The following is a 24,581-nucleotide window of genomic DNA, read 5'->3' as shown; positions in this document are numbered from 1 at the left end:
CTGGTTCATAGTTTTTTGTTGATTTTGATTTTCACTTTCTTATAGTTATTCATTTTCCTGGTCCCTTATTTAAGTTTTCTAGATTCCTGCTATGAGTGAGACCATCCGGTATTTTTCTTTTTCTTTCTGGCTTATTTCGCTGAGCATGATCCCTTCCAGCGCCATCCATGTTGCTGCAAATTGCATGTGTTTATCTTTTTTGAATGCTGAGTAATATTCCATGGTGTATATGTACCACATCTTCTTGATCCAGTCATCTATTTTTGGGCATTTGGGTTGTTTCCAAAGCTTAGATATTGTAAACAGTGCTGCTATAAACATAGGGGTGCAGGTGCTCTTTGGAATGGATATTTTTGTGTTCTTTGGGTAAATACCTAGGCAGTGCTTTTTAAATGAGTAACCATCCTCTATACAGTTGGAAGTTGGAAGTCATGATATTGCATTTACCTTTGCATCTGCTATAGACAATAGAAATCAGAGTAAAAGTCTTATTTTACCAGTCTATATGTGTTTCTGCCTCTAGCACATAAATCTGACTTCCCAGGTCTGCATGGGATTGGCAGGCTAAACTTCCAACTCTGATTTATCCAGCTTTCACTGGGGTGACATCTTTTGTACTAGTGTAAAAAGTAACAGTTACTATCACACGACCACTTTGGTCAATGGATTTCAGGTAGATTATGAAAAGACAGGGATGAGAGCAGAGAGATCAGTTAGGAAGCGATTGCAGTAACATAGGTGGGGGACTTAGCTCAGAAGAGAAACTATAGAGTGAGAAATGGTCAGATTCTGTATGCATTTTGAGAGATTAGTTAGCAGGATTTGTTCATGGATTGGATGTGGAAGAGGTGTACCGACAGAAAGAGCACAGTCCTTGGTGGACTTCCAAGGTTTAAAGCCTGAGCAACTGGAAATACAGCATTGCTATTTACTAGGATGGAGACTGTAGAAGTAAGTTCTGGTGGGAAAGTAAAGAGTTCAGTTATAAGCACATTACGTTTGGGGTAGTTATTAAAAAGATATTGTGTGTTGAGTAGTGTTTCTAGATATTAGAAAATGTGTCCATGTATAAACCGAAGAAATATACAAGACTGGATGGGATTACTAAGAGCTCAAAGAAGAAAGAATCCAAGTATTTAACTCTGGGAAACTTTAATGTAAAATTGAAGGCAAACCAGTAAAAGAGGTGGAGATGGGGCTGCTGGTATCTGGAAGCCATGGAAAGAAACGAGAAGGTAGTGATTAACTCTGTCAAATATTCCTAATAGTCAAGGACAATGAGTTGCATGGAGGACACTGGTTTGAGTGACAGGAGCAATTGCAGTAGAGCAGGAGTGAATTTAAGGGAAGGGGTGACCAGGAACTGATGGACAAATGCAAGCAGAGAAGTTCTTTTGAAGCAGAGCAATATCAGTAGTAGCTCATAAGGAAGTGGAATAAGAGACATTTTCTTAAGATGGGAGAAGTAACAGTATGCTAGTATGTTAGTAGGAATGATCCAGTAGCAAGGGAAATATTGATCACGATGAATTAAAGAATCAAGAATTGCTAGAGTCCCCTCCCTGTGACCTGAGAGGGAATGGAATCCTGTGCAAAGGGAAGGGTTAACTTTATATGGAAGTATGAATAGTTCAATGATAGCATGGGCAGGGAAGGTGAAGCATGTTCATGAAAAATAAAATGGGATTCAGAAAATCTAAGTTGTCTGGATACATTGCCAGGAGAGCTGTCAAACTGAACACTGCTTACATTTCAATAAACTTTATTTGGTATGAATTAAATTCTCCTGGCACCTAAAAGCAAACCATAATCAAATATAATGATGTTGGGCCTCCCTGGTGGCACAAGGGGTTAAGACACAACCTGTGAAGCTATTTGCAGCCACTGCAGCACGAGTTCAATCCCCGGCCAGGGAGCAACTCACATGGCGTAGCAGACCTCTCCTGACTTGCTTGCTGCTCCCCCCAGCAGTGTGTTTCACTTGATCTGCCTGTTCTGTTCCCTGCTCTGTCTCTGGTGAATCCTCTCACTCCCCACACCTCTGGCCTATACCCCAGTTCTTGTATGCATAAACAAATCTTTAAAAATATATAATGTTGTTAACTAATTTCAGTATCAAGCATGCAAACCAGTAAAGATTGAGGGGGAATTATAGCATTTGAGATACATGTCAATCTCTACTTCTTATACCGCACAAATATTCAGAACTTTGTTTAAAGAAAAAAACAACAATCATCATACCCAGTAACTTTGTAGTCTGCAACCTATGATCACAACACTAAGGAGTTATGAAATGTAATGTTGATTAAAGATATTCAAAATAATTTTAAAACTATCAAGACAGTTAAATTGGTTGGAGTCTAAGGCAAATTAGGAGAACTGTCAGTCATCTACAAAAATATTCCCTCGGGAGGGGAAAAAAGGAGACTTTTCTTAGATCCATTCCAATAACTTTGGCAAAACTTTCCAAGGTCTCTTAATACCAACAATACACTCAGGAAAAAATTTAGATCCCTGACCTCGAAATACTTGACTCAGCCCCAGTAGGGAGAAGTGAAAAGGAGGCTAGAGTTTACTAAATGTCTTCTACCCACTAGACAATGTGCCATGTGCTTTAAAATAGCCCTCAGTTTTTAATTATTTTTTTTATTTTTGCATAGAAGAACTGGGGTGCAAATCCGAGGTGTATGGGAGTGTGTGTGTGAGAGAGGACTCACCAAGACAGAGTGGGGAGCAGAACAGGTGGATCCATCAAAACACACTGCTAAGGGGAACAGCGGGCGAGACAGGAAAGGTCTGCTGCACCGTTTCGGTCAGCTCCTTGGCCAGGGATCAAACTCAGGCCATAGTGGTGATAGTGCTGAAACTCAACCCCTAGTGAAGGTAGTGCTGAAACTAGTGAAGATAGTGCTGAAACTCAAGCCCAGTGAAGGCCATATCTCCCTCATTTAATCTCCCAAAATTAGGCATTCATATCCCTTTTTTACTTATGGGGAAACTGAGGCTTAGAAAGGTTGAGTCATCGTACATAGTTGGTGAGTAGAGAATTCAAGGATTGATGGCAAATCCAACACTCTATCATATCAAATGACTTCCCTCGGATTGCTTAGCATCAGAACACTTTCTTGGGTTCACCATATCTGACTCTACAGTGAGAATGTAGGATTATACAACATTTTTGAGTCATTGTCTGATTAAGTAGAAAGTAAACATGGTCAGCCTTGTACTCAAAGTAGTCTGATGAATAGAATGCAATGTCCTTTGATAGAGCCTTTATTTGGGTACCCACAAATCACTTAAAACTTGGATCCATTTTCTAGATATTTCTGAGATTCAATAGAAAACCTCAATGATCTACCATTTTTCCCTATGATACATGTCATGAACCATCATTAATTTCCTTGGGTCAGAACAAACTGCTTTTCTGAGGAGTTTCCTAATGTTATGCTTAAAACTTATATCGCAAATTTTAGTTTACTTTGCTAAACTGTTAGGTGAGTGATTGTAAGATTTGACATTTTAAGAGTACTAGTTATTCAATTCTATCTCTAATGGCTCTTAATCCAAGGGTTCTTTCCTTTTACAGGTAATGTTTAAATGTACTTATTATATATCAGGCATTGTACTGTTTTATGAATATATAAGATTAACTGATTTAATCCTCATAAGTATCCTATGATGTAAATGGTATTATCATCATTATCCCTCTTTTAGAAGGGTGAAATAAAATTATGGAGCTATTAAGCAACCAGATCACAGAGCTAATAAATGAGATGATGGAAGGAAGCTAGAAGATTTTGGAAGAGATGACAATTGAAATTGGCCACACATAAAATAATAAATAATAGCTTCTGATCACTGGCACATGAGGGTAGAAAGATAATCAGAGGACTGAAAACATAGAAGGCAGTCAAAACAAAGTCAAAGGACAAATGCTGGGGAGCAGGTATGAGAATAGGGTTATTTTGTTCTGTTATTTGAGGTTTGTGAGAGTCCAAGGGGAAAGAGGAAATGATGTGGAGATGGTCGGTTGGAGTCAGTGGGGAGTTTAGTTTGGACATGTCCAATATGAGGTTTCAGAGACTTCCGTAAAGAAGAAGGATTTCTGAAATTGGATCTGTCACTAACAGCATGGCTTAAAGTGATCATCTGTATTTCCTTCATTCATAACATGGGACTGCTAGACTCTTTATTGCTTAACTTGATTTTATAAGGATTGATATTCAGTCTTATGAAAGTTTTAGGATCTAAAAAGCTCTGCCAAAGCATTTATTTTATCTGTATTTCTACAAAATATTACCATACATTCTGGGGATTCCTTTTATATATTTCTGTGTAGCAAAGAAAATGAAAGTTTTAAAAGGACTTTATAGGTCATTTTATCCTTCCCCTGTGTTTTATAAATAACTCAGATTCAATAAATTCTCTCACCTTGCTGAGAGTCTCCAGTAAATTCCCCAGCAGCAACTGAGTATCCTGTTTTAAAGAAAAAAAGAAAGAAGAGTTAATCACATATTTGAAGGTTTTGCAAATGAGCTTTATCTAGAAAATGAAAGAATTATCATCAAACTGCTTTGTGCAGAAATTTGAATGTAAAAGTCTAGGGTTTTGTAAAAGGAAGAATTAATCAAACCAATACAAACACATTTATACTAAGTCATGGAAGCTTAATAAATGTGCTACTTCTGAATGTGACAACAGTCAGATTCTCAAGTCACTTTTAAAATCAGGCATGCTTCACAATCCATCCTAAAGTATAAATGGTGGTTTTAAGAATTGCTAATTCATCACGATCAGACAAGATCTTCTAAAAAGTATCCTTTTTCTCAGGCTTTGTTAGTTTTGATGATCACCAAGTCCTACTTCCTAATTCCTTTCACCATTGTTTTCCACAAATTTTACTTAGCTCTGTAGTGAGATGAGGTGACAAAAGACAACTATAATTTTTTTAAAAAAATTCATCAAAGGCCTCCCTGGTGGCGCAAGGGGTTAAGCACTGCACTATCAAGCAATCCGCAGCCTCTGCAGCACGAGTTCGATCCCTGTCCAGCCAGGGAGCTACCCATATAGCGCAGCAGACCTCTCCTGTCTCGCCCACTGCTCCCCTCAGCAGTGTATTTGAGTCAGTCTGCCTGTTCCCCACTCTGTCTCTGGTGAATCCTCTCACCCCCCCATATCTCTGTCTGCGCCCCAGATCTTGTAAGCATAAATAAATAAAAATATTTTTAAAAAATTCATCAAATAATCAAAATGCCCTGAGGATAACAAAGGTGGGAAAATATTGGCAAAATAGTATTGTGTGGTTTGCTCATAATAAACTTTGAGAACTTTCTAACAACTGGAATATCTCTCGTTGCTCTAGAAACTTGAAAGGGTCGATATCATGTAGTCCCCGTAGCACTGGGTGGTTCCTCGAATACACAGTATCTACTACTAGAAAAACATTTTATGTTCAAGAGACTGTTATGAAACCTATAAAATAGCTATTTACCCAAGTAGGTTAATATATGTTAACTCAAGTAGGTTAATATATGATAACGGAAATAAAAAATAGTTAAGAATTCATCAAGCTAATAAGATAATTTGCATAAGATGTCAAATAATATCAGATTAGGCCAGAAATAAAATTTGCATCTACATTCAATATGCTTGTTTTTTGAGAAATCACAGAGGTCGAGCAATGGATCTCACCAAGGTAACTGTCATCATAGGAAGCCGGAGCCACTTCTGTCTGTTTTTCTCGTGTCAACTTCCTTAGAATATCCTTGAATGAGTAATTTGCAATGATATCTGCAACACTGGCAGTGATCACTTGACCTGTGTTTAAACAAATTAATACATTAACTGAATGTGTGCAAGAGACAGAGCCTTCCTTGGCAGACACGGAACAGCTGAACAACACACTTTCCCTTGAAAATGACTGTGGTTTTGCTTGCATTTCAAAGATGAATTCTCCCACTTGCCACAAGAACTGCTAGTAGATGAGGTACATAGTTTTATCTGTCTTCCTGCTGCCTATGCCATATGGACTTCTTCTACCTCCAAATGATAGCAATATCTTAGTAAGAAAACACATGCAGGCAACATTTATGTGATTAAACTTTTATTCTAGAGTGTTCTAGATAAAAGGCAACTTTGAGATCATCTAGCCAAAATATAGCTTCTTACAGATCCTTAGACAATGAGTGCACTATCAGGTAATATGGTTTTGCTAATAAGCTAGTTGGTGTTACAATGAATGCTTTGGCATTCTAAAACTTTTTGTGTTCTTCCAAAGTACAGATGTATTACATCTAAATCACTGACTGAGTAAACTGTGAAACACATCAGCTAAGTTAAAGGAAAGAATTAAATAAAATTTGAGCCATTTACTTTTTATACTAAAATGCATACATAGAGCATAAAATTATAACAAGCAGCAATGTCTAATGAGACCCAGGATTTTGGCCAAAAAAAGAGAAAAATCCATAGCCACCAACATTGATATAAGAACTTGGGATAATTTCTGACAAATAAAGTCACTGTCAGAAGCTTTCAAGTGTGATTATATTGGGAGGACAAATATCCAAATAATACCAGTAATTTTCATCTATAATATCTAGACATTCCCTTATTTATTATGGGCACCTAATGGAAAAGTGTGATCTTATACTCTTTGGGAGAAAACTGGAGAGGTGCTTTTAAAAGACTAACATTTAATATTAATTTTAAACCTAAGTTATTCCTGGGGAAGTCACAGATAATTCAGTTTTCCTGTTTGAAGTTCAAAAAGAGTAAAATTGTCAAGTCAGGTCATAAATATTTCCAAATGACTGCATGAAATGACTGTTCTGATGTTAAGATGATATTTACACATTAATTTTTGAAAAATGTCTATAGAATTTGCCAATTTTCTGTAGGTTAAAGCTAAATGTCCCCTTTTCTCTTCCCACACACACCCTGCCTTTTTGCTGTTTCCCTTAACTACTTCTATAAACATTACAGTCTTAAGCCTGAATAACATTTTAAGTTATCGCTATCAGAGAAATGTTTCTATATCCTATTGACATGGTTAATTTGCAGGAAAACATTTGTATCAGACATTTTTCAATTTAAGGAAAAGAAAGAATTCTGTAAAATAAATCAAATGAATTAGAAGATAGTCTTTTGAAATACACATCATTTTTATTTCATATCCATCTGCTGGATAAAATACAGTTTTTCAGTTTGAAAAATAATCTTTAAAGACTGAAATGTTAACTACTCACTGTTCATAGCTGTGTATGTAATTACATAGTCCATATACATAGTTGTATGTGAAATTAACAGCAATTTAATGTAAAATTTTATCATCAATCCATATCTCCTGGATCTTTCCTGTTGACTTTTAATCATAATCAGATCGTTTCCCTTTAGAGAATAAACTTCACTCAACTATTCTCTCAACTATTCTCTCTGTTTTTATCCTAAACTTAACAACCAAAATTCAGTCTATGTTCTTTGTAATCTCTTTTAAGGCGTCCCATCCACACCAGAGCTCCCATTATCACCAATGATACAAGTTTTTATTTCAGCCTAAACTAGCTTTTCTGGGCTTATGCCCATAAATTTAAATACTGATGTGAAAATTTTTGGAAATCTCAAACATATTCATACTCAACATAACCTAAAGCAAATTCATAATCTTTCTTCTCTAGCCCAATCCAAACTTGTGTCTTCCAGTGTTCTCCATCTTAGTAAGTGTGACCCACCTATAGTCACTCTATTGCAAAAGTCAGAAACATGTCCTTGATATGCTCTCCTCCCTCACCCCCATATGTCCAACCCATTACCTATTTTGTCTCCAGACTCTCAATTTTCTCTTCTTTTCCTTTCTGTACCATCACCCTCCTAAGAGGCAACCATCTTCATCTGAACCCTGTAACTGGTTAACCTTAGAAACTTATAACTCACATACAACCTTACAGTCAGTTTGCTGGTGCTTCCTTTTGGTCCATCTTCAATCCATTTTCTGTATTGCAGCCAGAATAATCTTTCCAAAACGTAAATGTGATCAGAAAACCCTATGCTTAAGTTCTCCAGTGTTTCCCATTATTCTCAAGATAGACAATATACTCTTGCTTTAGCCAAGGTCACCCATTTATATGGCTACAATCAACCACAGGGCTGTCATTATTTTTAGGTTAAAGGCAAAACTGCTACCTCGACCCGCATACCCTGCCTGGTCAGTGGGGACACTCCCTAGCCACCCTGCCACCCTCCGTACCCATATCACTGCACTCCTTGTACCACCATCTTGTTTGTAACAGCAAATGGGCATTTCTTTTCTAATAGAACATACCTTGCCAATAAAAACTTCCAGGTCCTCCCACAATAAGGTCTCCATTCTATAAAATAGAAACAGCAACAACAATTGGAAAAAGAAAAACAGGTTTCTTAAAAGGGGATAAATCATTGTTAATAAGTTTTATTTGAACAATTAGTTTTACATAAAATTAGTTGTACAGAAAAATGAAGTTTTTGAAAAAGGCTCTTATATCTGAGTCATACAGGTCTTTTTTTTCCTCTTTGATTTCAATTATTTAGTGTAAAATATTGAAAAATTTTAATGTGACTTAATTTTCTCCCCTGAGAATATATAAATTTGGGTTTTTGGCACCTTGTCAGGTAAGCAGAATAGCTACATGTTTAATGCTGTACAATTTAGCAGACATGGTTTTTCGAGCCTTGACAATAAAAAGAAAATTCAGTTCCTGTTTATCTCAAGGCCACAATAATGCCCATTTTTTCCATATATCTGCAAACCCATCCCCTTCCCATAGGAGCAAAAACTCCAGACTAACAATTGCAAACTTTCTCTTCTATTTACAACCCTGGTTTACATACCCTGCATCCTTAACTATCAGTGGGAAAACAAAGACAATGATAAAAAGTAAAACTTAGATGTTTTTAACTTTATGAAAGGATATGCAAATTTTAATATTATATAAATTTTAACTAGTCAATTATCATTAAGCAATAAAACTTTATAGATTCTTGTGATCTTTTCAGAAGTACATTTCTTTAATGTGTTTTTGAGATGTTTAAGTTAAAAATGATTATTATCACAAAGGGACAAAGGGTGGGAAGAAAGATTTGATTTTCATCATATACATTTCTGTACAGATTAATAAAGACCAAACAAAAGAGATTTATGAAGATGTCAAATCTAGAGGTTAGCTATATACCTAGAGCTTCCTTTGTTGGTGGGGGAGGGGAGGTGGTGAAAATCTGAGGGTAAGAAGAAAATGAGACACATAAAATAAATATTAGCAGCTATAAGACCAAAAGAATTCACCTTATAAAAATCCAGACTAAATCCTGCTTGGCAATAACCCTGGCCTTCAGGATCAGCATTGCCTAGAATGATCAAAATATATCAATGTTACATTATTTCCAAGCTATATTTTATTTTTTAAAAGATTTATTTATGCATAAAAGAACTGGGGTACAGGCCAGAGGTGTGGGAGGTGAGAGAATCCACCAAAGACAGAGTGGGGAACAGAACAGGCAGACTGACTGGAATACACTACTGAGGGGAGCAGTAGGCGAGTCAGGAGAGGTCTGCTGCACCATGTGGGTAGCTCCCTGACTGGGGATGGAACTCATGCTGCAGTGGCTGCAGATTGTTTCATAGGTTGCATCTTAACCCCTTGTGCCACCAGGGAGGCCCCCAAGCTATATTTTATAACCAATTCAGGATACCCTGTTGTTTTCTCTATAGACTTCTAGATTTATAATGATTGATATGTTTAAAAATTTAAAAAATTATCCCAAGTAATTTATTAAGCCTCTTCCTATCATTTCCTATCTTTGTAATAATCCTAAAGTAAGGCTGGAATTATGATACTGGATTTTACAACCCATGTTTGTTGAAGAAATAAAATCCCCATCTCTCAAGTATATTCCATATTCTCCATGTGGCAGTAAGGTATTTTGTGTTGACAGGGTAATCTGAGTAGAGGCAGATTCCTAAAAGCAATGTCTTCAGAAAGGGGACACCCAGATCTCTTTAATGATCTCTAATAGGTAATCCATTTTTAATTCTTCTATTACCATTAGTTGGTAAACTTGGAAATTGCATCTGCAAGCCCAGTGAATCTCATAGAAACATTGCAATGCCAGCATTCACAAAAGAGAAAATATGTCTTACTTCGTACTCTCTCCAGTATAATTTACTAACTGAAAGTCCAGTAGGACCTTTCACACAGGCTAACACATGGATTCCCAGGATACTGTTCTATGAAGTCTCTAGGACATTAGGATCAGAAATTTATTACTTGTCACTTGTACTTGAAAAGTTTCTACAGCTTCTAAAGTGCTTAGATTCAACCCAAAATGTAGCTGAATATGGGGAATCTCAGTTGTTTTATAGTTAGGTGTGGACAAGCGAATAATGACTCCTCTCTTATTAAGGAAATTCCTGAATGGAAACTGAAGTGCAGGCAGGACAGGAAATGCATATCATCACTGGAAGGATTCACAAGCAGGAAGCTTTGTGAAATGAATCTGGCCTTTCTAGCATTTCCCAGAATCTTTTGCATTTTCTTTCTTTTGGCTTGTATCTAGCTAATTTTAGCATTGCCATCATCCATTTTTCCAGAATCTCCCCTTATTTTTTAAAATACTATATTTTAAACTACTTTATTTTTTAAAATACTACATTTTTCCATTTCTTAATATATTTAAGAAATGTATTTTTTAAAATGTACACACCTTTTAAAAAACCAACTCTGATTTTATTTTTAATATCATAAATTATTCAAAAGGAAGAAATATCAGCATTCTTTGAAATCATTGTATTTCAAAACAGGAAACAAAAAAAATTAAGAAAAATTTTTTTTTCATAAAAATCATTGAGAAAATAACCAACTTCAAATGTTTATTTTAAATGTGATTATAGTAGAATGTGAGCTTCTTTCCTTTGCTAAGTAACTATTTCTATCAGAGTTATAGTTTATGAGAGTTGAAGGAAGCGCTCTTCCCAGAAGTACAGAGCATCTGTAAACTTTACAATTATGTCTCAGAGAGATCTCATGAATCTAGGGAATCATACTGATCATTCACTACTATTTGTTGGCTCCAAAGCAAAATGGAAAGATGTGTGTAAACCGTCACCACCTGAATTATGAATGACCAACGGAGCTATAGGCATTCATTCATATGAATGAGCAGATTAGCTCCCATGTTGCTCTGAATATCAATGCTGGGTCTGTGCTGTGGAAATAACATGAGAGGCTTCTTTAATTCTCTTTTGAAAATAATATTGCTGATGTTCCTGTTCTGTGATATTGACCATATGCTCATGAACAAGCTGGCTTTGTGTTAATGAACTGTGAACTCCTTAGGGAAGGCAGGAAGTCTGCTTCTTGGATGGATTTGAGGAGGATGAAGTATTCATAGTAGGAGAGAGAGCATGAGGATGTGAGACTATGGATGTGTCCTAGGGTTGAAAGAATTCTTGGCAACTTCCTTAGCTATTCTGCAACTCAAATTCCACTCTACCTTTGCTGAGCTTTTCTTTTATTTAGGAAAATAAACAGTACATAAATTGGCATTAATGTGCCCCTGTAACTCAAGATATGAGTGTGCTGTAATTTGTATTTTATGATAATGGTTCAAGATCATGCTGTGACTTTTACCCCACAAGTCCAGACCCCAAGCGCTGTTTTAATTTTTTTTTAAATTTTTTTCTTTTTTAAATTTTTTATGTCATTGTTCATTTTTAAACAATATTTGCTTCCCCACCCCCTCAGGTGTAGTCTCCATAGAGTTTCCTTCAGCAATGCACCCGTGCACCATCACCTCAGTCCCCTGTGCTCCTCCCTCTCTCCCTCTTATCCCTCTCCCTCCTCCTTCCCTGAAGGATGCCTCTGATTTATAATTGTCTGTTTTGCTTTGTTGTATTTTGTACTGTTTAATTTTTTTACATTGATGTCTTATTTGGTTCCCCTATATTCCTGCTATAAGTGAAACCATCCGATATTTTTCTTTTTCCTTCTAGTTTATTTCGCTGAGCATAATTCCTTCTAGCTCCATCCACATTGCTGCAAATAGCTTGAGTTAATCTTTTTTGATCGCTGAGTAATATTCCATTGTGTATATATGTCACATCTTCTTGATCCAGTCATCTATTTTGGGGCATATGGGTTGTTTCCAGATTTTATCTATTGTAAATAGTGCTGCAATGAACATAGGGGTACAGGTGTTCTTAAAGTGCTGTTTTTAAATCAGATCTCTCCTATCACCTAGGCAGTCAGGCCAAACACCAAACAAGAAGCAGTGACAAGTTTTATAAATGATCAAACTGAATGTTAGTTGGAAGTATATATCATCAAAGCAAGAGGCATGTGAAAGACGGACGTGTCATTTTAGCTACCATTGTTTCCCATTTTAGCTACCATTGTTTGCTAAAGTATCTTTAGCAAATCATGAGTAATGTAATATTGATAGGACTGATGAAACAAGTTCTGTATTGAATCTCAGCTCTACCATTAATTTCCCAATGGATTTAATGTAGCTCTACCTAACTTTTGACATTAAGATATTATACTGACCACTCATTGAACTTCCGAAGCAACATGACCCAAGGATATGCCTCTTGTTGGCTGTTGTCCATGCTGGGGAAGCTCCCACCCCAGCCCTCCTCCAAGAGTCATTTGCTAAGAGAAGCCCTTTCCAATGTTCTATCTGACAAGCTCTTTTCCTTCACCCAGGTCATTTCACAACTTTCTTATGCCTATTGTGTTTTTCCCAGTAGCATATTCACTACCTGACATTAATTAGGAACTTACTTATTAAATATTTGTTGTCTATCTCCCCATAAAATTGTAAGGTTTACTTTCTCTTGTTCCATGTTTTATTCCCTAAACATAGATTAATGAGTGCTCTATAAATATGCATGCAACAAATACATAATTGAGCTTCATAATTTATAAGGAATCCCTGTTTTAAAGCAAGTTAAAATAAATTCCTAATATCACAGACTATTGATTCAGCTGTCAGCATATGAGGAAATAGCTGATTTATTTCAGTATTTTTCACAGAAAGTTATAGTCTTCTCCTGACCTAAACCTATCAGAGTTAATTGTTCGTCTCCCAGTCCTGTAGATCTCTAAATCTCCGTGACATCCTTGCTAACCCTCTGATATCACTGATTCATTCTTTATCTTCATTGCTTTATTTCTGATGTTTGCTCATTTTGTCTAAGTTGATATCAAATTTTCAAGATATTCACACAAAAAGGAGACATTGTACTTCTGGTTTCGGAAATCTTACTTTGTAAGATTTTTCTAAAAAAGAATTGAGTTGTAAAAAGTCAGTATTATGAAATCAATCGCTAGAATCAACTTTCTAATGCTATTTCTTTCCCATATGTGGTCTTGTGAATGATCAAGGATGAGAAAAAGAATCCATTGGTTGCTTCCTGACAAATCCCAATGATGGATGTGACATGTCGAAACCTGGTAGAGTTCACAAATGACTGATCAATCCCTCACTGATGCCATCCGAGTCCAAGATGAAGTGATCCCATAGCAGTGCCCTAAAGATGGCATTCACAGGCTGGCTTTAAAAGATGCTTTGCTGGACGATTCCTAGATTTTCTAGGTGAGACTTGGATCAGAGCACAGTCTTTTTGAAAGATGGGGATTAAATACAGATAAGGAGAAAAGTGTTAGCATGCAGGTTCCCAAGGACACAGCATGTGGAGGGGGCAGGCTGCACAGAAACTCTCATTGAATGTGACCCCATGTCCGAACATACTAAGACCACATCCTCAAGTAACAAGTAAGGTGGGCAGTCAGCATTCTCTAGACCACAGTGTGAATTCTGAACACCAGCTATGAGTTTAAGGCCAAAAATAAGAATCTATCTAGACACAGAAATTTTCTAAAGCAAAGAAATTTTCAGCAGAATTAGATGTCTTGGCCTTCATGTCACAGCAAGGCATCCTCCAGTGCTTTCAACCATCTTTCCCCACTTCCTTTTCCTTAGAAGGCTATAGTATGTCAATTTACCTGCACTGTCTACAATAGAAAAGCTCTTGAGCTAAATTTCATTTTCAAGGAATAAAAATAACTTACTGTTCCGACAAGGAGAGTACTCTGCATAAGCACTGAAATTCTGAATTGCCACATAGCAAGTGCCAACTGGATCCTTTTCTGATGTAGCCTTAAGAGTTCTCCAGTGATATAAAGGGGCACAGGCCTGTGAAACATTAAAGACAATAAATACATATTTTTTGATGTAAACTCTACATATTGCATTTTATTTGTCTTATTAATTAATGTCCCTATATTTGTGACAAAACTATGTTCAATTATTAGTCAATTAAGTGGCCTCTGATGTGCTAATAATTACCTTGGTCGTCAGAGTCGATGAAACTTCCAAAGCCAATTTTTTAACTTCAGTACATGGTAGAATTGGAGTAAATTAAACATAGCCAAAGAAATAATTCTCCCTCTCCCACAGACAGACTTTTCAAATAAAGTAACCTGGAAAAAGTAAATATTTCCTAGAAGCAAAGAATTCATATTTTCTTTTTAAACAACTGAACCTACATAAAAGCAAGTAATTGTTGCAGACAGTGACTCAATGTGATATCTTAAAAAAGAATTGGCTCTTCTCTTTGTCGCTTTAAAGGAACTACTTTCAAATTGAAGCACATAGAAAATTTTGTAACCTCTGTTCTTGTACGCCTGTTTATCACTGAAGTTGTATCTTAGGACACTTATACAGTGGCCTTCAAGTGGACATGCTGCCGCTCATTGTGGCGTGCTTGGTTGCACTTACTGTTCTATGCGGGTGGCAGAGCTGAAGGTGAAAGTCAGCATCTGATGCTTGTTTTAGTGATTTTTGTAAGAGAGGGTCAGAAAGTCATGAAAATGACCCACATGCATTTCCAAGGTATTGAACTCTGATTGTCAGGTAACTCAAGACTCTTTCTCCTATGGAGAAATTTACTGAAACTCCAAGGAACTCACACAAATTGTTTGAAAGAAGTGAATGATCCTTCTCCATTTTACAAAGGTAAAATGCCAAAGGGTTAGGAATGAACTGTTCCATGCTTATTTCCAAGTAACATATAGGGTGGTAAATTAAATAAAGCTGCATAATGCACAGTCTCATGCCATACCCTGGAGTCTCTTTAAAAATGTGCTTAAGTGCCTGCAACACTTAACATAGAGTTCAATGAATGTGTATTGAATTAAATTAAATGATTGTCTACTGGGTGAACATTAACATAGAACACTACTATATCAAACTATTATGAATTATTGCTTTTATGAGATGCACTTTGTCATATCAGAAATTATATGTTGTCTCACCCACACATCTACTTTTTGGGATATTCCTCTGGAGGATGTAAGACATGCTTCATGGTACCTTCTGATATAATTTCTGGGAATGAATTAATGTCAAAAGAGAGACCTGGTTCTAAATTAGTTTGCCAACTACCAGAAATTTTACCAGCAAAAATTAATTTTAGCATCAGTAAGAGATATGGAATGTGAGTGAGAAACACTCTGGTTGCTTTTTTAGCAGCTTAGATTCTAACAAAAACATATTTGATAGAGTGGATAGGAAAGCCTCTTTAAGTAAATTAATACTAATTTTACTAGAATGGGAGAGACAAATATGTAGAAAATACTGGTATTTTAAAAATGGACTCATCTTTTTTATTAGTTGGGAGTATAATTTTATTTTAAGAAATTGGTTATTTTGATATAACTTCAGAAAAGTTACCAGAATAATATAAAAAGCTCCTGTATGCTGCTCACCTAGATTCATTAATTGTTTACAGGATTCACGTGTGCCCCCTCATGTTCCTTTCCTCTGTGTATTTTAGACACCTGCATGTGTTTTAAGAACCACTGGGGAGCAGGCTGCATACACATCCCTTAACACCTCAGAGTATACTTCAAAGAGGAAGAGATTTCACTTACACATTCATAGCACAAAGATCACAACCAAGAAATTATATTGAGTCAATGTAATTTTTATCTAATCCAAAGGACCCTATTCAAATTTCTCTAATTGTCTCTATTTATGGTCTTTTTTTTTTTTTATGACTGAAGTGGTGCCAATTATGATCACTCACTGCATTTAGTTAGCTTCATGTTTCTTTTATCTTTAATGTAGAATCTTCTTGCTTCTAATCTTTGTCGTTCTTGTCTAAGTCTTTCTTAGTGTCTTTGTCTTTCCTAACAATGTCAGTTTTGAAGATGTCAGGCTAGGATTTTATAGGATGCCCTCCGATTTTACTGTTATTTTCCTTGTGATTGAACTCAGTTTGTATATTTTGTTTTGTTTTTTTAAAGATTTGTTTATTTATTTATACAAGCACTGGGTACAGTCAGAAGCGCGGGAGGGTGAGAATTCACCAGAGCCAGAGCAGGGAGCAGAACAGGCAGAAGGAACGAAGTACACTGCTGAGGGGAACAGCAGGTGCAGCAGGAGAGGTCTGCGCACCATGTGGGACCCTGGCCGGCAGCCGGGGATCGAACCAGCGCTGCAGAGGCTGCGGGCAGCTTCACAGCCCAGCGCTCAGCCGCTGTGCCACCGGGGAGGCCCTCAGTTTGTATGTTTTTGACACAAATACCTCTAAAGCAATCCTAATCCTATTCTGTACCTTACATCAGAAGGCAAAGATATCATTGGATTCATTACAGGTGCTACATAGGCACCTTCTTGACTTCTGTTTTGATAGCTCAATCTTCCATAAGTATGTTTCAGCTGATTCTTTAAGCACTCATTTTCTAAGGACACAAAATTACAGAATCCTAGAAAATGAAACCACTGGTATATATTTTTATTTGATGGCATCACACTTAAACCAGTGCCAGAGCAGTGAAGACAGATCCAGATTTTAATGTCTTATCATAATTTCAAGTGTGTTTTTGGTAATCACCTCCATATGCAACTACTTCCAGTAAAGATAACTCATATTCTCAAGTTAAATCACCTTCAACAATTTGAGCTTCTCGGTTTTACCTCTCTCTATACTGTAGGATCGTGGCCAGTAACTAAACTCACTCTAACTCCCTGAATTTCCCTTGTCTTAAAGCCCTCTTAGTGAACTGACAATTTATGGGATTAATGCATTCATTGTGATATGTGAATGGTGGAAAGTAGGAGGAGTTAGGGAGGTGAACACATTTACCTGTATGACTTAACATGCCAATTGGCTTGACCTTCTGTCTCGCCATAGAGCAATTAAGTGCACAAAAATTCTTTCCAGTGGTTACCTACTGTCAACTCTAAAAAGTTATCCTCTTAACATCTGCTAGTTTCATAATGATGTGATTTCGGGGAGCTTGGGTCCAAACTGAATATATATACACTGGATATTCAAAATGATATTTCTGTTTGCATCACTCTGTAGTTATAAGAATTATGTCAGATAAGACAGTATTTAGCTCTTTCTTCTACTATGTTTCAGTGCTCAAAGAAAGTATAGTTTATATTATCCCATTTCGTATCACATAATTTTGAAAATATAAGCATGCCTCCAAAGTAAATATTTTTATTATGAAACTACTATATTATTTTATTTTCAATAGGTTTAAGGGTTTCTGCAAATATGAACTAAATCCACAATAATTATGTCACAGATAAATGTTCAAGTTAAAAAATTAATATAATACCAAAAAGATTTTTTTTAACACAAGTTATTAGGTGGGATTAGCTTTTCAATAGAAATTCACATAATTCATACACCACTACAAGATAAAAAAAGTTTTAACCCAATCCTGAAATGTGGAACTATATTAATGCAATATAATTCTACAGAGAGTATATTGTAAATGTTGGATTTATAACTAGAGAGCCTATCTATACTTTATAGATCACCTGTTTTATGTCAAAATCTCTTTGGGGGCGTTTGCCACAGACCAAATAAAGCTAGGTATTTCCTCTAGATACTTATTCTTATTAAATCATAATTCAAATAGCTTTAAACAAATCCTAAAAGCCAAAGCTATTTCTTTATTGTTGTAAGGAAATTAAAAGCAACAGTTTAAAAAATTCCCCCAACAAAATAAATTTCCAGATGAGCTAGCACAGTCATTTATTTCTCAATAACTTAAACTCATATCATTGCTCAGAACAAGAGAAGAGAATGATAAAGTCATAATACTTTAAAGTTCTATTGATATTTGGGAGTAAGTTTTTTTCCACTTTAAAAAGCTTTAATGTTTTCAGAGAACCATGAAATTAATAAATACATATATTTTAAAAGAAAATTTTTCCTTTAGTTTTAAAAAGGATAAATGATACCACAACAGAGTAACATTTTAAGTTTACTAACAGTAATAGTGCCATTTTTTTTCAGGTCAAATTTTAATTAGTGCTTTAAGTCGATACTAAGCAAGAAAATGTTCACCTACTTAATGTGTAGATTTTAGTTTTCTCTCTTCTTTAGTTGTTTTTGAAATATTTGAAAATAGCTAACTGATCCAGAAATAGGTCATTTCCCTATAACTTTCAACATCAAATAGATGCTTTCAATTTATCACTGAGTTTTGTTTTTTTTTTAGGATGCTGTTAAGATTTTCTTTGAATGTCTGACATGTTCTTTCATGGAAAGGTTTTTAGTAAATGTGAGTTTTGAAACACTTCAGAGTACGCATTATTCCCAAGCACACAATTCCTACTCACCACGACTTTCCCCTTGTGAGCTTTCACCGTTGCTCCAAACCACTGATTTGATTTAAATTCTATAGGTTCCTTGGTTCCATTAACTCTGATTTTTCGGTTGTCTGATAGGAGGAAATGAATTGTTAGTAATTTGTAAAACGTGGCAGTCAATTAAAATATGTACTAATGAATGCGCCCATTAAAAAGACTTGAAAACCAATTTTGACACACGGGGAAATTTCTCTCTGCTTCAGTCTAAGCTAGATCGAGTTCAAATTTTCATTTAGAAAAATGCCAATTAAGTGAAAATATGTATTTTAGCATGATATTTCACAGCTTAACTTAAAAGAAGCAAATTTTATATTTTACATTTTCAGAGCCAACTGTACTATAAATTTGATGTGGATTCTGATCATCTCAAAACCATACTTTTGTCATTGATCTGTAGCAGACTGAAGACCAATCATTTGCAACTGTCTAAAGAATTCTGAATGTTTTCTAGAAGAGAAACCCAAGGAAATCTCCCTGGTCAGGGAAGAACAACTTTCTCAGCATGGGTTACAGGAAACAGCATGAAGGACTCTACGGCCTTGGTTTTAACTGAGTAACATGTGTCCACGCAGCCATAGAAAATAACACCTCAACACAGTTTTATATACACTTTGCAGATGTCAGTATGAGGGGGGCCATCTGGGTTGAAACTCAACCCAATTATAACACACTTTAGGTCTTAATAAAAAGCAGATTTTTTTTTCTTTCACTCTGGATTCCCAGTCAACATATTTCCCATGTGGTTCTAACCACATGGTTCTAACTGGAGCTTCATCAGTAATAGTCAATGAATTTTGAAAGACATTTGTACTAGGGCATCTTATTTGTATGTTTCCTTTGGTATGCATTTTATTTTTCCTCCTTGACTGTAATAGATGCATTACAAAATGACCTTATAAATCCTATTAAGTGTGGCCAAAATATATATGTAATTAACTTTAAATTGAGTTTGCATATGATTACAGACTTTTTTTAAAAAAGGATAAATTATGTATATTCAATCTTAACTTAAAATTTACATTTTGACATATTAGTAAAAAAATAATAAGTTTCCTTCTTAAAACTCTTATGCTTTTGCAAAATAAGTCAGAAGGAGAAAGACAAATACTGGATGGTTTCACTTAAATATGGAATATAGAGACTCAAAACAAATGGTCAGAAACCCAAATCAATAGCAAATCCTAAAAATCTGACTGTAGAATTGAGGCTACCAGAAGGGAAGAGGGAAGAAAGCAGGGTATGGAGGGGGCACAATGGACTGTGGTGGAGACTCTGGGGGCCTTGTTGGTGTGGTGTGGTAACATACACCTAAAACGTGTTATCTTATACCTCTGAATCATATGCAGTGTTGTAAATCAATGTTACCTCAATAATAATAAAAAACACTTTTGATGTTTCTGCACTTAAAAAGAAAAAAAAGTGCTGTAAGCCCCTATCCAAAGACACAGAGCTTGCAAAAAATTAGTGTCTTACAAATTACAGTTTAAAATTGAAAATATAAACATTTCTATTTGCACTTTGGAAGATTGTAGAACTTACAGACAAAGGATCTTAGTGCCATTAGTAGGTGATTTTGGGCAATTCATTTACTCTTTAGAAGTTTTGATTTCTTCTGTAAAATGAAGCTGATAACACTTCAGCTCATAAAGATCACCTTAGACAAATAAATGGGAAAGTGGTTTTGAAGCTAAGTTGCATACTACAGAAATCTCACAGCAGTCCCACTGAAAGTCTATAACTCTAAAAAGAATCTCTGAATTAGAAATCTGGGAATTCAACCTAAGTCCAAGAATTGGGAAGGACCTCACAGACACACACGGATTACATGTTATTATTAGTGATTTGTGGCACTCAGCAATAAAATTAGTGACACCTCACAAGATCGTCAATGTGGCTTTGATTAAGTAAAGGGAGAAAGTTCTATAGTGGCTTTGAAATTTCTAAACTGCTAAAGAGCCATAAAAGAAGATCAGAACCTCAGAAAGTCAAATATACTTAAAGGAGATCCCAAAAGTACTTGAGAAAAGCAGGCTGCAGTGAGGAAGGAAATGGATTATGGGGAAAGACAGAAGCTGGTAACCAACTTGGCTTGGCTTTGCTGGGGAAATTTATGTTAGTTTACTTTTATGATTTCCAAGGCATCTTTTCTGGTATTATAAAGTTAAAAGTGTTTAATTGATTAAAAATGTAAGCTGTGGGTCATTATCTAGTAACACATTTCTTGCAGTCCAAGAATACAAGTGAATGAACTTCACTAATTCCATACCCAATCCCAGGATTACAATAGAGAAGAATTCCACTGTCCCAGGTCTCTTTTTACTGAGTTTGATCCAGGTGTGTCATCTTTTCATTGATCTTTGAGGTAGCCAAATAACCTTTTTGATATTCTGCTGTATTACTTTTATAAGTTCTCTGGCTTGAAATCTAATATTGTGATTTCATAAAATTCCAAATGAGTTATTATTTTTCCATTGATTGTGAAAGTGATTTTTCTCAATTTCCCCCCTTCCTTTTCGAAACAAGGGTTTTTCATGCCAAATAACCCAATGCAGAAAATAGTACTATCTTCCTCACACTTGTGCTCAATATACTTTTGATGCCTGGAGAACATTTTTGATTTGATTTGATCTGATCTTGAATCAACTTTCAGGTAATATCTGTAATGATCAACACAATTTCTGCTAAATTCCTCTAAATTCTCCTGTGTATGGCAAAGGTCTAGAAACCTGAATATGCATTTCCCAAGCCCTTTAACAAGCAGGATTTTGGCCAAAGAGGCTCTTGAGAGATTTGGAAAGAAGATGGGGAGGCCACGTTTTTTGTGGTAGCTACCAGCATGCATGTAGGCACCGGTGGTGACAGATGTGGTATCCTTCCTGCATCTCTCTCATATCATCTGAACAGTTACACCTTTGGGGCTTTGGGCAGCTGAGAGCAAGTTTTGAACTTCCAGATTTCTTGATCTGCAGGCAGTGACTTTCCTGATCTTTGCACGCCTAGTATTTCCAATGGCCATGTAAACCTCTTGCTGTTGTATGAAATTCTTCCTAGCTGTAATACTCAAAGTAGATTCAGTTTTCCTGATCAAGCTGCCACTAATGCACTGATGACATGAAGCAATGCACCTAGTGTGGGATCACATGCCCTTCTGGAGCAAAAGGGAGGTACTGGTTACCCCCCAAATATGTCATTAAACCAAAAAACTCTTGAAAGGGCCAGGGGTTCTGGGAGATGGTGAGATCACTAGTTACCGAAGCAAGTCTCTCCCAGGCATGTAAGAAACAATAGGGAGGCAAAGCCATAAGTTAAGAAAAGGTTTAATAGCAACAGTGTGTGATTTAAAGTTTTCTAAATGACTGAAATCTATCAGACTATTAACAAAGTTAATAAACAAATGAAAATCTAAGTGAAAATTTTTTTCAAGAAAAGCTTCAGTATATTTAGTATATAAAAGAGCTCCAAGATCAATTTTTTTGAAGACTAAAATGCAATAGAAAAAATCCAAAGGACCTAAACAGGTTTTTTGGAAAGAAGAAATCAAATAGCTTGTAAATTCATGGAGAACTCCTGAGCCTCAAATTAATAATGACTTAACACTTGCCACCTGCTAGCTTGGCCAAAAATTACAATATTCACTCTGTTTTGAGAATAACTCAATATAGCGTTCTGGAAAAGTCATTTGGCAACATATATCAACATTTTAAATGTACATATTTTTGACTAAGAAATTCTAGGATTTTGTCCAATGAAAATAGTTGCACAAATGCTTTAAGTTATAATACGAAGATATCTACTGTACCATTTGTGATAGCAAAGCCCAGAAGCTTAACTATTCATAAATGAGGATTCAAAAAGAAATTTCTGTTATCTATAAAATAGACTACTATTCAACTGTTGAAAATTTAGAATAAATTTGTAAGTATTGATAAATAATGTCTACAAAATATTTTTTTTTTGTTTTTCTGAGGCTTTAAAAAAATACCAAAAAGTATGTTTAAGGGCTTCATATAATACTTGTCTTCCCACCAAATAGAACTGATAATTGCTACATTTTTTTACATTAGCATTCCTGTGCCCAGTTGCATTAACCCTCCACTCTTCCTCCAGAGCTAACCACCATTTGCTAGAGGAGGAAATATTAAAAAATGAAAGAATTCGCTCTCCAAAGGGAAAGGATGAGCCATTCTTAGCTGATTAGATTAAAAACAGAGCAAAACACTCTGCGCCGTTAGTATAACACACAAATCTGAAGGATAGAGCAGGTTAAAGGGGGATCATGTAGAGTGAGATATCAGCTCTAAGCTCATCTGTTACAACTCACTTTACCTCATCTACACTGGCTGGAAATAGTGTTTTCTTTCATCTCTCCCACTCCTGAGAAAGACACTCACATGCCTCGTAACTGGTCTCTCTTCCTCCAGGTTTATCATCTTCATTCTCTACCCCGAAACCAGAATTCTTTCTAAAATGTAAAGATTCTTAAACCCGTCTTCTGCCACTCTTAATTTGCCAGTATCATTTCATCGTTCCCAAGCATAGTGATTTTTAATTCATACTTCCTCTCTTCTCTAGATTTCATGACACTTGGAATAATCACCTGGGATCAAGTAGTTTGGTCAGAGATACAGTTGGGGAAATGAGAGCTCTCAATGTGGCTTATGTATCACCTTCTGACTGTCAGGTGATAAGCTTGCTTCTGTTTAGAGCCCAGTAATTTGTTAGAAGAAGTAATGAAAACCTCTCAGCATGGAAATCTCAGGAAGCAAACTAAGAGACATAAATCTCTTCAATATGACCTCAAAGCAGTGCTTTCAAATACAGGATATGATTGGGTTTCAGGATGAAGATTATATAAACTTGTCTCCTAATGGCTGTTGAAAATGTATTTCTACTGCTCCTGATATATGGTTGTATTTTCCTCAGGATCTCATCCCTGATCCTAGAAGATGTGGCAAAAACGATCCCAACTGTCATCTAACACAATGGTTCATTTGTTGTTACAAAAGAAGAAAAAGAATCACTGCTCCCAGTGTTACACAAAATAGGCACTTCAGAATTAAACCTTCTGCCTCTGCAATTGCATCCTTATGGAAGATGAACACCCAAGATGGAATTGTTCTTCAGGACATCTTAAATCCCACCCCAAACAAATACATTGAGCAGAGGCAAAGTGTATTACCTTCCACAAATAAATTCACATTTATAAATGTACATGATCTCTGTGCGCTACCTGTGCACAATTATTCACTAGTCAATTCATTCTGCCACTGTTATTATTTACATGTCCCCCTGCCAAGACTCCCCTTGTCTCCCCTCACTCTTAGCTGATAACCATGCTTCTTATTTTATTGAAAAAATGCCAAGAAATGAAAAAAAGATCATTTTCTTTCTCCTATCGTCAAACCCACCGACTCACTCTCAGTTGTACTGTGACGCTACCTCCTCTGGGTTTTAAGGATGAACTTCCTTTGTGTGCCTCTGAGTTCAACCTCTCCATCCCATCTTGCCTTCACAGGGAGTTGGCCCTGCATAAACCCCTGCTTTTTCAGTCACCATTGTTGGCTGCTCAAGAATTAGACTGGAAGCATGCTATCATTTCTCCTTGATTATTACATTTCTGTGGTCCTATTTAGAACAAGATGTGAAAAAAATTTACTACCCAGATTTGCTCTCTGTCTCTGTTGGTCTTCTCCCATTCTCTCTGGACATATTGCAACTACTTTTTTAGCCATTGGTAAGTAACTTTCCATTGCCAAACCAATATTGTAGTTGAGGTCCTCATTTCACTACAATCCACGAGACTTTCTTCACTGGCTACATGACTTCTTTTTCCTACCCGGCCACTCCTCCTTAGTGTTATGATACACCTTCTT

General features: G+C 36.1%; 1 protein-coding gene across 3 annotated transcripts in view; it reads right to left on the bottom strand.

Annotated features, from left to right (window-relative positions):
- Nucleotides 1-24,581, bottom strand: part of ITGA8 (integrin subunit alpha 8) — a gene marked incomplete at its 3' end in the record, with an annotated part of 135,727 nt that overhangs the window by 96,582 nt on the left and 14,564 nt on the right. For 2 of the 3 annotated variants that reach the window (XM_084253882.1, XM_084253880.1), the window contains exons 3-8: nucleotides 18,679-18,779; nucleotides 14,103-14,226; nucleotides 9,317-9,378; nucleotides 8,321-8,366; nucleotides 5,692-5,817; nucleotides 4,432-4,476 (exon numbers count right to left, since the gene is read on the bottom strand). In XM_084253882.1, coding sequence (XP_084110008.1) covers nucleotides 4,432-4,476; nucleotides 5,692-5,817; nucleotides 8,321-8,366; nucleotides 9,317-9,378; nucleotides 14,103-14,226; nucleotides 18,679-18,779 — 504 coding nt within the window. The remainder of the gene's footprint in view (nucleotides 1-4,431; nucleotides 4,477-5,691; nucleotides 5,818-8,320; nucleotides 8,367-9,316; nucleotides 9,379-14,102; nucleotides 14,227-18,678; nucleotides 18,780-24,581) is intronic. The other variant, XM_084253881.1, reaches the window with a different exon arrangement.

Source organism: Talpa europaea, assembly GCF_964194135.1.
Source record: "Talpa europaea genome assembly, chromosome: 14".
Taxonomy (NCBI): domain Eukaryota; kingdom Metazoa; phylum Chordata; class Mammalia; order Eulipotyphla; family Talpidae; genus Talpa; species Talpa europaea.
The sequence above is the reverse complement of the archived record's forward strand: the minus strand, read 5'-3'. Positions and strand labels throughout refer to the sequence as shown.